General features: G+C 44.4%; 1 protein-coding gene across 1 annotated transcript in view; it reads right to left on the reverse strand.

Moving 5' to 3' along the window:
* LOXHD1 (lipoxygenase homology domains 1) overlaps nucleotides 1-12,960 on the reverse strand; it is a 154,534-nt gene that overhangs the window by 110,828 nt on the left and 30,746 nt on the right. The window contains exon 6 of the mRNA XM_027720002.2: nucleotides 892-990. Coding sequence (XP_027575803.2) covers nucleotides 892-990 — 99 coding nt within the window. The remainder of the gene's footprint in view (nucleotides 1-891; nucleotides 991-12,960) is intronic.

Here is a 12,960-nt window from a genome sequence, read left to right on the forward strand (position 1 = left end):
TTCTTTGTGTAGATATGACAGAGTGCCAGGACAACCAGTTTAGATTTAGACTCCCACTTTTTGGATGTCTTCAGTGAGATCAGATGAATCCCCTTGTAAAAATCTGGAGGATTAATCAAGGATGAGCCCCATCCACTAGCTTTCATCATCTGTTCAAGGATACTTGGCAGACATAATATCATTATTTCTTGAATTTGATAGGATAGGTGCAGTGTAGAAGCGAGAGAATATTTGCTCTCTGGGTCTCCAGGAATTTCCACCCACTTTTCTCCATGGCCCCAAGAGTTTGGTTCAGGCACATATTTTATTATTTTTCAGTTAAAAATATTTTTTTAAAGGACTAATTTAATGTTTCCAGACCACTTTTGCATACAATCTACATTAAAAAAAATAAAAGAAATAAAAAAGCTAACACCATTGCTTTAAAGCCAACTCACACAAACCTTGGTGAGATTATTTTTCCAAATGGCCAGGTAGGCTCAGCCCCAACATTTGCCGCACAGAAGGGACATCATTACCCGTGCAGGGACCCAGAAAATGAGACAGAGAGCTCTCAATGCATGCACTGTAAATACACATCGGTGTTGGATGCTTAAGTGGACTGGCACTTCCTCCACTGCTTCCTGCTGGTGGTTTATGCTGCATTTCCCCAGGGTTTGGGTTTTTTAGTGCTAGGTAACTTCGGTCACAGCCCAGCCATGACTGCTGCACTGCAGTCGCAGCTTCCAGTGGATGTGGATGTGAGAAGCCCCAGAGCTAAAACCACCATTTGTTGTGCCCTTCACTCAGCCAAATTATTCCGCGTTTGCCATGTCGCCTTTGTGAGTTGTTCAGATCACAGTCCTGCAGAGCAGGAGGAAATATTTTAGGAAATTATTTGCATTTGAATACCTGTGTCTCCTTTCTCACCGAAGATGTTAATGAAGACATCTGCATCTGTTCCACTGCCGCTGACTTCACCAGTGAAAACCCGGACCACGTACTTATTGACTGCAAGGAGAGAGGCACAAATCACAACACATTAATAACTCAGAGGTTTGATACAGAACATAACGTCACAAAACAACTCAGGCTGGGCTGATACTCTCTTGAAAGCTTGTCTGAACGATGGCTCTTGGAACACTGACCCTCTTCTCCATATGAGGAATAAAATCCATAGGCAGAACTCCGACACTGCGTATTCACTGCCCAGGGCAAGAGCACAGATCACTCAGTTCCTGGCCTTGACATTGAAAGGTGAAGTAGATGAGAAAGGGAAAATCTTCATGTTGATAAAAGGGCGTTAAATGAACTAGGACCTACATACAAGCTTTGCTTTCTCCAGATGTCAAGGAGTTACAGAGTTACAGAGCCAGCCGTCTGCCCAAGCTCAGACCTGACCCCTCTGATCCCAGTGCTGTCCTAGAGCTATTTCTGCAGTTTAGTTTATATTAAGCCTGGCTGGTGACAAGTACTTTGAGGAAATAGTAGTGTAGTGATAGAACAAGGAGTAATGGAATCAAAGTGAACAAGGGGAAATTCAGATCAGATACACAGAAGAAATTCTTGACTGTGAGAGTGGTGAGGGGCTGGCACAGGTTGCCCAGAGAAGCTGTGGCTGCCCCATCCCTGGAAGTGTCCAAGGTTGGACAGGGCTTGGAACAACCTAGAAGGTGACCCTGTCCATGGCAGGGGCTTGGAATAATATAATCCTTAGGGTCCCTTCCAACCCAAACCATTTTCTGGTTCTATGATTCTATGAAAGGTCAGTCACTGCATGAACACAAAAATGTGAAGGTACCCACCCTGCTGAGCTTAAAAAAAAAAAATCCAATCTTTTTCATTTGATGGGGAAACAGGAGTAAATCCAAGGAGCTGTGACACTGTGAAGATACACCATGTGTGGCAAAAAGCAACACAAAAACCCTGTGGGTGAGCCACACCACAAACACTTCACACATGTCATGTAGGTGAGTTTGAAAAGCAAGTTCTTCAGATGGATCAGAGTGGGACTCATTTTGTTCCCAAGGACAGCCAACGAGAGCTCGGCTTCTTCTGAAACTAATAAGAAAACTCCCATGACCTGCAGTGTGACTTTATTTGGGCCAAATTTCAGAACCTACTACTCAAGTCTACCTGACTACCTTGCTCCTCCAGGCAAACAGCCGTGACAAACATGTGGTGCTGTATCTTCCATAAAAACCAGTGCTGGAGGCAGACAGCAAGACACAAAACAAAACTGATGAAAAGGAATGCAAAATCTACAGCTGAACAGCACATGATACGCCCTCAACAAAGTCTCTGTTACTGAGCCCTGGGCAGCTGACACTGAAAGCTCTGTGCTACTTCAGCTCTTTATTTCTGAGTCCCAGACACTCTGCTCCCATGAAAGGCTCAAATGCACAGGTCTCACATGCACACCCTTTGCAGAAACAAAATTTTCTGCACCACAGAATCATTAAGGCTGATAAAGACCTCTAAGATCTTCAAGTCCAACTGTTAACTGTGATTCATGATTTGCAGGTGCAAATTTAGGGGAAAACCTTCTCTGGGCTTCCCAGCCAACTCCAGAAATGGATTCCCTCAGGAGCCATGGAATATCACAAACACTGGGTTACCATTCCCAGAACAGGTCCCCCAGCTCTTCCACCATAACCAGTGCATATTAAAAATTATTCTAAAAAACAGCAGACACTTTGGTGCACATGCCCCTGCTGAGGCAGAGGATGTGAGAGCAAACATATGAAAAGCGGTTTTTGGACCATCCCCTGAATTATAATGATGCTCTCAGCTCCCAGGGTGAGGTATACAAAAGCAGAGCCTAAACAGAAGGGAAAATCACCTGTCACAGTTTAATGACTGTGCTGGGAAAAGGCTGAAAATCGAGCTGACATCCTTGGCGCCCCATCGCAAAACATGCCACTGCAAATAAAATAATAACGATAAAACTGCAATAAATACTAAATAACAAGAAAGAGGAGGACAGGTCCAGGCTCAGACAAGGGAGAAAATGCCTTAATGATTCTCTTTAACTCTTTTGCTTCAGTTCACAGAGCTCTAACAACCTGCTAGAGCTGCACCAACACCAAAAGAGTTCATTTGCATTAGCCAAGGATGGAGATGGTGCAATTTACAGCTCCCACTTGGCCACTAAGCTGCTCTAACTAAAATTGACCCACTGTGAGATCTTTAATCACAGACCACATTTTTCCAGAAGCTTTGCTCTATGCACGTCCTCTAGAATATTTTTTTCTCATGTCAGTGATTAATTTTCCACTCCACTTTTCAGGAGCCAGAAGAACCCGATGGGATAAAAGGGTCCTCAAAAGGACAAGCAACAGTAGCCGAACTTAGATTGCCCTTGTAGGATAAGGGTTTATGCCACTTGAAATACAGACCAGAAGGATGCCTGAATGCATGCAGAGCATCAAGGAGGACATGCAGAGAACAAGTCCATGAAGAGCAATGAGGAGCAGTGACCAAACACAGGGCAGGGAGGACACCTTGTACAGCTTCTGCAAAAATAACGTCTGGTCAGCAAGAAAAACATTGGTAAAACTATTTGCCAGATCAAACACCTTGACAGGTTTCTCAACATGGCTGTATTTCAAATCTAAGGTACAGAATGACATCCTCTGACAACCTGCTCGGAACACTAAGCGGTCCCAAGGGCTCTATACACACACAGAGTGACACAGAGTGTCAGCACAGAGAGCCCCGTGGCAGAACTGATTCCTGAGACCACAGGTGGGTCATTTTGAGCTGGTGGCAATCACAGGGCACTGTGTTGTGAGGGGTTTATGTTGCCCCCTAAAGTGTAAGCAAGGCTGGAGTGCAGAACACGTGCTGGCAGGCCCGTTCTCCGTGCTGATGTGTTTCCATGGGCAAAGCCACTCCAAGAGCAGTAGAGGTCCTTGGCAGAAGTGATGGCAAATCCCTGCTTCACAGACTATGGGATCATGCCTAGCCTCTGTTTATCAGGTTTTCCCTTTTATTTTTTTCACGTTTACAACTATGAAACTGTGCACTGTAGCTTGACCCCATACCTTGGGTCAGGACCTCTCAGGTCTGCATACAGGAAAATCGTTGCTCCTCCATCTCCAGGAAGCAAACAAGATCAGTCCTGAGCCACACCGAATTTTTACCAGAACTCTCTCCCTCTCTAAGCAATTCAACACTCAGTTGCAGCAGGGACAGGAGCATTTCATGCTGCTCAGGGGTTCTTTGCTTTATACATCAGCACATCTTACAGAATGACGTGGTGGATGTGAAAATTTAAATAGGAAGGAAAGTTACCTCTCAAAAAAAACAGTGAAGATTCAGCTGCTAAAAGCATGCAAGAAAAAGCTCTCATTGCAGCCAGGCAGAGATCTGGCTTAAGTCAAGCACTCTTCATTTTGAGCATGGGTGGATGATTCTTTAAGCCCTTAGCAGCAGCATCTTTTCAAAAATACCAACTTGCCTTTTTTTTTTTTTATTAATTTCAATACATGGCTCTGACTTCATCTGCAAAACAGGGATCAAGATGTTGCCTGGATATTTTTTTTCCTGAATGCTTCTCCTAGCACTGTGAACATGCAAAATGCTAATGTAAAAGCTGTGCCTCCATCGAGCAGTGCAGGCTCACTGCAGCACAGGCACGGGGAGGGGAGCTTTCCTAGGAGCAAAATTAGCAGCTTCAGAGGCATGAACTGCAAGATGCCAAGAGTAGAACAGCTAAGAAAAATCAGTAGGAAGAGCAGTAGCTATTTTCTGCTGTCTTTCCTCTTCCCATTGCAACACAAGTGCAAATGCCCTCTGTGGTTAGAGCACCTTCCTTCTCTTTACAGTTGGGTGTCTGCTCCACTAAGAGACAACTCAGCTCCCTCTGACATCTCTCATCCAACACACTGACGCAGACAAAGCTGTCCCAAAGAAGCATTTGAAGACATTGCCAGGATGCCATCCCTGCGAAGCAGTGGGGTGGCACTGATGTAACCCCACTGCATTAATTTAGCAGAGGTGTGACAGTCCATCAGCTTGCCTGTTGCTGATTAACTCAGCCTCAGCTTCTCAACAGCGAGGAGGAAAGGTTAATCTTGCACTGTGGGCTGGAGTCAGGCTCTCTCCATACGAGACCCAAGAGAATTATTTTTGTGAATGTGTTGCACTCCTAATGCTGCTCCTGGGGGGCAAAGGGAATGAGGCTGCTGGTCTCCTGCCTCCCAGTATTCCCCATCCAGGCTGTTCCCAATGCCATTCCGATGAGCTGGGGGCAGCACTAACCCAGCATATTGCTCAGAATCTTTTCATCCAGACCCAGCACCCCTGGGTGCACTTGTGCAGCCCCTGTCCTGCCCCCAGCCATGGAAAACACGTGGATATATCCCAGTCAAATCCTTCCACCTGCAAGCTGCAGGTGACTGTTCAGCTGTGTGATATTCATCTGTTAATGCCATTTATTTAGCAATACGATATCATGGTCACTTGAACCACCATAGGATGCGATTGCCTAAAGAAATCCTGTAGCAACTGTTATCTGGAGCATTAGGTAGGGTGTTTACACACAGTCTGCCGAGTTTGTAGCAGCAGAAGCAGGAGATTTGGGCAGGAAAACAAAGTCGGCTGCGCTTCATTACCTAGTGTTATCACCTCCTGCAGGGCACAGTGAATTCCCAGCTAGACAGCCCTGCCTACCTGCCGTGTGCACGACCTGCCACGGAGCAGGGCAGCCCCTCAGCATCCAACATCTGAGAAATGCCACGGCCCTCAGAGGCAAAACACTCAGAGTTAAAAGCAGGGAACTAAGCCATAGGCAGCAACGGAGTCTTCTCACAGGGCAACTTTTAGCAATTATCCTTCTGTTTTCACAGTGCTTCCAAGGGCGGTAATGTTTGAGATCCACTCTCTGCTGCTCAGCACTGAGCAGGCAGATTTGGGAAGGCGTGGAGGTGGGGGAGAGGCACTGCCACTGTCTCTGAATTGCTGCTGGAGAAGAAATACTTTTGTGGTTTGTGCGAAAAGTGAAAAGAATCGTTGCTAGAGGGAGAGGCAGGGGCTTGAATCTGTAGACGAGGTACAATTTCAACCTGAGTCTGCCACAGTCTTCTTGCAGGAGCTCGGGAAGGTGGTTTAACATCCATATGCTTTGGTTCCTTGATGTCAGATCGAGTCACTCATTCCATCCCACCAGAAACTTTCTGACAAAATCTCTTCTTGATGGAAAGGACTGACTTGTCAAAATGGAAGCTCCTTTATACCAGTGGTGACAGCATGTTCCTCAGTGACAGAGTTCTTAGAGCAGCCTTAAAATGTCAGACAGCCTATGGTTAGGGCACAAAGCTGGGGCCTGGCCTCCCAACACGCTTGGTTCACAGCAAACATTTGAATTTAGTTCTTGTCTGTCCTGAGAGAGAGCCCATCCCACCAGGATAACACCTCCTCTTCCTAGACGAGCTTCTGCTGACGTGGTGGAGGTGCCCTGCTGCTTTTCCATGTCCAGCAATTCAGTCTCTGCGAACACTGCAGAGGGGAAAGCTCACCCGGCCCTGACCATTACACGTCTCTCTGACACAGTAGCAGGGACCCTAGAGACAGCCACACAGAGCAAAAAGTATTGAGCACTTAAAACAACCCCTGCAAAAGCAGTGGAGCCTTGCTGAGCTCATCAGCAGCCAGATCTGTCTCAAAATCGTGTCTTGCTCTTAGACAAAGCAATCTGCACACAGATAAAGAAGACTTTTTTTCCCCATCCTGGAGAGCACTGAATTCAAAAGGTTGGTTTAGAGCTCAAAAGTAATTAATGTCTTTCAAGGGTAATTGACAGCTGCCTTTATTAATGAGCTGTGCCTTCAGAGGTGGGGAACAGTGGAAATGCAGGTTACAAGCACACCTGGAGCACAGGGGATGCTGAATAAGGAAGAGTTGTGCATTGGACAGGGCTCTGAGCAACCTGATCTAGTTGAAGATGTCCCTGCTCATTGCAGGGTGTTGGACTAGATGGTCTTTAAAGGCCCCTTTTAACCCAAATTCTGTGGCATTTGGCCATGACAACCTCTGCCAAAACACCTTGTTAGCAAGGGAGAAATGCTGAGGAGCCCCTGGATGCCTCTGGGGTGCCCATATTTAGAGACAGCACCAAGGATGGCGTGGCCCTCGTTCAGCATTTCTTTAATCTCATAAGAGCCCTGTGAAAGTGTCTTCTTAAGAGACACTATTGCTGTCACCCAAGGAGGCCACAACACACGGGAGAAAGAAACGATTCAACAAGTGTTCGGACAACGCTCTCAGGCACACGGTGGGACCCTTGGGGTTGTCCTGTGCAGGGCCAGGAGTTGGCCTTGATGTTCCTTGGAGGTGCCTTCAGACTCAGGGTATTCTGTGACTCTGTGATAAGAGAGTTTGCTCTGTTGAGTACTGCACCACCCTCGACCTCTGCCTTGTGCCCCTCCCGTAATTAACTCTGACACTGAGCCTCCCCACCCAGGCCAGAGACCGTGGGATTCAGCTCCGTTTTCTGTGGCTCTGACGTGGAATCAAAGTGTGCATCAAAACAGTTAATGTATTAGGATTCAGCCTGGATCATCCCTCTGCAGAGCCTGTGAGAGGCAATCTACCACATGCAGGAGGCTTTGCTTGTAGGATATGCTAAACTGATGTTCCTACTGCGACTTCAAAGCAATGATGACTTTTTGAAGTGAGCTTTAAATGACCTTGCTCAGGAGACAATAGTGGTTTAGCTGCAGAAGCAGAGAGCTTAGCACAGGGGCAACCCACCTTGTGACAGCAGTGCAGAAATCATTATTCATCTAATTCTCCAAGATTTATCGTTACTTTGCATTAGTTCAGCCCCAGGGTGGAAGCCCATTAAAAAAAACCCCATTAAAAAAAAAAAAGCAACCACAACAAAACAAAACCAACCAAAAAACAACAGCAAAAAAAGGCAGACATTTCACAAAAGAAATTATCTGTTTTCTGCTTTCCTCAGGTCTGATATTATCAAAACTGAAGAAATCACTGAAAATATCCTCTTGGGTTAAACACTTTTGCTCAGAAATAGGAGTAAAATAATTTTACAGTATTGTTAAAAACCTTATTATTCTCACTCTACTTAAGTCTTGCTTTGAATAAATCGTATCTTTTTAAAAGTTACTCTATTTTAAAACTGATAGCTGAATTAATTTCCATATATAGACATAATTAGTCAAAATTATCCCACATCTTCACAAACGTGCTGTACTATCTGTTTTGTATTGGGTACACATAGATCTATACACAGAGATGTCTCATGCCTCTTCAAAATTCTTTCTCTTGAAACATGAAGTCCTTGATATGAATTACAAATCTCTATTTCCATCCCATTTCAGAGCTCTGTGCATCCTGTCTTCCTTGTGGTTTACAAGTCACTAGTGTTTCTTTTTATTTCTGTATTTCAATTTCTCTTTCCTTTTACCTATCTTTAGAGATAAAACAACAGGCAAAAAAATACATTACAAGTAAAATGTCCATAGCTGCCTCATTTTGGACACAGTGGTATAAGATGGGCAAAGTTTGCAGGGAGAGTAAAGTGCTTATGAGACCAACTGGAGTATTTTTAACCAAAGATAAAAGACATTTCTGGGTACTCAGTATGCCAGATAGCTTGACAATTTTTTCCCCTCACGTTATCAATGGGGTGGTAAAAGATATTACTCCCTCTACAAACCTTGTTTATTGAATGCTTCAGCATGCAGCAAGGCCTCATCCTTAACACAGAGGGTATTCACCATTACTCGAAAGTAAACAACTCATATTTATTTCATAAATATATTTAGCTGCATTTTCCTGGGCTGATTATACACTTCCAGTTCTCAATGTAAATAAAGATGAATTTTGATGAGCAGGTAACACTTATTAATATTTCATTCCCTCTCCTTCCACTTCTATGTCCTCAGAAATAATCTCTTTTCATTTTTCTGATCATGAAAGTTTCCAAACTTTGAGACCTAATTTTGAAACACGACCCTGGGAATCATGAAATCATTTAGGCCGGAAAAGCCCTCTAAGATCAACAAGTCAGACTGTTCCCCCAGCACTGCCAAGGCCACCACTAACCCATGTCCCCACATGCCACATTTACACACCTTTTAAATCCTTCCAGAGATGGGGGCTCAGCCACAAGCCCAGCTCTCCAGACTGTTCATGTTTCATAAAATGAGGTTGCAAAGCCCACAGGGCATCATCGACTGGTGCCTCAGATCTCAAATGCTGCCCCTTACCAGAGCTTCTACCACCACCACGTTATTGAGAAATATTGGCCACAGCTCCAGTTCGGATCCAGCTCAGCCCTTAGGGACATGCACATCCCATGGCAGCAGGAAGGACTTGGCTGAGTGTTTCCTCAAGCCACAGCCAGGTCAATGCCTCATAAGCCTTTGAGTCAGCCAACAGTAAAACTCTGGACAATGAACTGTGAAGTCTTAGGACAAGCCTCCTTTACAGAGGAAAGAAATAACACAGCTCAGATTCTCACTCAAATATATGAGTTTTAGGTCCTAGTGGATTTAGAAACCTCGGAGAATACCTGGAGTATGTTAACTCTGTGTGTGCTTGCACAGGTGGTTTCAAGTGCACAGTGGACAGAGAAGTCCAGCACAGGCTGCTTCTTCAAATGCGCAGATTGCCTTCGTAAAGCCTGCACTGACTGCCATTCCTGCCTTCAAAGGAAGCTGTTCTGTGGCTCTCTATGTCCATGGTCTTCCCCTCTGACCCACCATGAACACACACTCTCCTTGGGTGATCTCATTAACTCTGCCCCACATGAGGGCAGACCTGTGATTCAAGGAAACTTTTGAAAGACTAATGGATTGGGACTGACCTGCAACTTGATCATCTGAACTTCTGTCATTTGTAATTATAATAAATATTGTTCTAATTTTTTTTAAAGCCGAGACTTCCCTCTGCCTGCACAAGCACACAGGGACATTTCACCACGCATCTGCCTTTAGTGGGATCCAGTTCCCAGCTGCTCATTGTGATCTTACAACCATTACCCTTGGGACATATCCATGCAAACTCTCAGATGCATCATATATCAATCCCTAATCAGGTCAGAACTGGCACAGCCAGCAACCTTCCAGTTCAAAGCATGTTCTTGTCAAGGCAGAAATTTCATGTCTGCCTGCAAAGGACCATCCAGACTACAGGATGGTAGCCCACAGCTACACCTGATCTAATCTTGTGATCGATTTTTTGTGTAATAACACTAAAAACCAGTAGGTGACCAATTCCCAGGACAATTAAGTATGGGAAAATTAAACATAACAAAACTGTGTTGGGCTCTCCCATCCTCAAGGTCAAGGTGTGCCACATGTTGTTCTCCCACATGTGCTCCTCACATTCATAATTAACAGACCAAATAAGACTAAACTTTAACCCAAAAAAGTAGAGGTGGAAGAAGTTCCACAGTTTGAGGTCACATAAGCAGTTCTGTCCTACTGGGAATAGGCAGCCTTGAAAGAGTTTGACATGAGCTGCTGTCCCATGCACTTTTATAGTCCATCATGTCCAATCCTAAATAATTTCAGGTTGCTGATGGCCAAAAAGCCAGAGGGAAATCAGTCCTATTTGCGACAGGTAGGTTGCAAAACTTGAGCAAAATTTCACAGGTTAGTGTAAACTGCAATTGCACAGAAGACTGAATTTGTTTTCAGCTCTCTATGCTCTTAAACGTGATTTTAAGGAGTGCATGAACATCCCCTCTGTAAATGAATGATCTCACAGTAAAGGGCATGTACAGAGAATTGTTTGATTAGAGAGAGGTTTCAAGGGAAATCAAGAACAGCCAATGTGTTTCCCTTGTTCTGAGGATAGCTGGAGGTCATACTGCAGAAAAGCCAGACTAACCTCAACCAGCTGAATAACTGCCTGTGCTCACCCCAGAGAAAAGATGGTCCATGGATAAACAACTTACCATCTAACCCAACCAAACCTCAGCTTCTTTTATGAATCAGGACACAATTTAGCCTCGCAAAAATATTTTAGCATTATGTCTTGAGAAACTCTTCAATCCACCTGAAGACCAACTCTCAGGACTCCCTTCTTTCCAGCTGGATGATAAAAAGCTGTACCCATCACACACAGGGATGGAGAAAAGCTCAGGCCTCGTGTCCCACTTGCAGCAGAAACAGAGCCAGCAAAGTCCAGACAAATGAGAGTCACCATGGGACGGGGAGTCATGAGGGTCTGTCCACTGAGGGGCACAAATGGTTCATGACAAACATGGTTCATGACCAAGCTGTGTCAGGGGAGGTTTAGACTGGACTTTGGGAAAATTTCCTCATGGAAAGGGTTGTCTTGTCCTGATACAGCTGCCCAGGGCAGCCATGTGGATGTGGCAATTTGGGACATGGGTTAGTGGTGGCCTTGGAAGTTGCATGAGAATGGTTGGACTTGGTGATCTTAGAGAGCTTTTCCAACCTAAGTAATTCTGTGATTCTATGGACTGGCTCCTGAGTCTCGTGCACTTTTACATCTCCATTGGGGTCAGTAGATCTTATTAATGCAGCTGCCAGCTATTATGAATGCTCTCCTCCTCCACTGCTTTGGTAGGACATCAGACACCCTCAGAGTGACCCAAAACCCACAACACTCAAAGGAAAACAAGCACCTGACTTCAGTTTTGAGCCAGTCCCTTGCATAAAGGCTCAGCCACAGTTATACAATCCTAAGGTTTCATAAACTCAAGTGAAGCAGCATAGAGCTGAACAATAGCCCTTCCTTGTAATTAATACCTGTAATGTAAATTGATCCAGGCTGCCAGTAGCAGCTGCTGGGTAAATAAGAATCTGTGACACTACTACTGTCAAAGGGCCATTGGCATATGAAGCCACGGATGTGAGTACAGGGAATAGAGGATCATTCAAACAGGAACACTTAAAATGTAACTTGTTCTCCTTGAGAAATGTGTGGCACTCTACAGGGAACCTGATGGGAGACATTTTTCTCAGATAAGTAAATGCAATCACTCAGGCATCTGCAATTCCTAAGTAGTGCTGCCATTCTTGGTAGCTCTATTTGGATCATGGAAAGTACTTTACTTTTGTTTTTTGAGTGTGTGTGTCTGTTTTTTCCATTATATGTTGACTGGTTTTGCTACATATTATTTTCTGCATTTTTTGATAACTCCTCTGCTTTTCTCTTTAAATTAACCTCTTCAAAAATCACAGTCCTGCAGGGATTCTCTGGTTGGCCTGTGCTCCTCACCAAGAAAGGGGCTGAGTTTCGCCATAAGCATGATCTGTTTTGGTACAAGCACCCTTCAAATATGCTTGAGATGCCTCTTCAACAAAGGAAAAATATGACCAAAAAAAAGCAGTTCATTTTTCTCAAGTCCTAATTCATCCCACACATAGCACAGAGAAGATGCACGTCCCAGCACTGACCTCCAGTTCAAGGGAGGAAGGAAAATGCTCATGAGAAAGATGGGAAAGTTCTCAAGAAGCAGATCAAAAGCTGAAGGTGCTGCAGGAGAGGGAACACAGAAGAAACTTGTTTGATTACCTCCAAAAACATTCCTGACTGTGACAGCAAACAGAGCATGAAAGCAAAGCATGAAGCTAAGTTTGGCAGCAACAGTGACTGGGTAGTTTATAAAGAAAAACTAAAGAAAAAAGGGAAACAGTGATTGAAGAGACATAGCCAGAAAGGAGAAGAGTATGGCACACAGAACACTGCTAATGGGAACACAGGAGAGAGTTACTAATCTTTCTTTACAGGTACATAAACCCACGAAGCCACATAATTATTCAGTTACCTAGTGGCCTACAAAATATTAATATGTAAAGAGTAAACACCATTATTTTAATCCATTGGGGAAAAAAAAGAAACAAACCCCAAACAAACCCAAACCCAACCAAATTTAGGGCAAATTACTTGTATGTACAGAGAAAATCATATCACAATCTCATTTCAGATCTTTACTGATCCAGAGGGAGGCAAATTAATTCAGATACATTTACATTT

This window comes from Pipra filicauda, unplaced genomic scaffold, assembly GCF_003945595.2.
Source record: "Pipra filicauda isolate LSUMZ 115617 unplaced genomic scaffold, ASM394559v2 scaffold215_size1667880_pilon, whole genome shotgun sequence".
Taxonomy (NCBI): Eukaryota; Metazoa; Chordata; class Aves; order Passeriformes; family Pipridae; genus Pipra; species Pipra filicauda.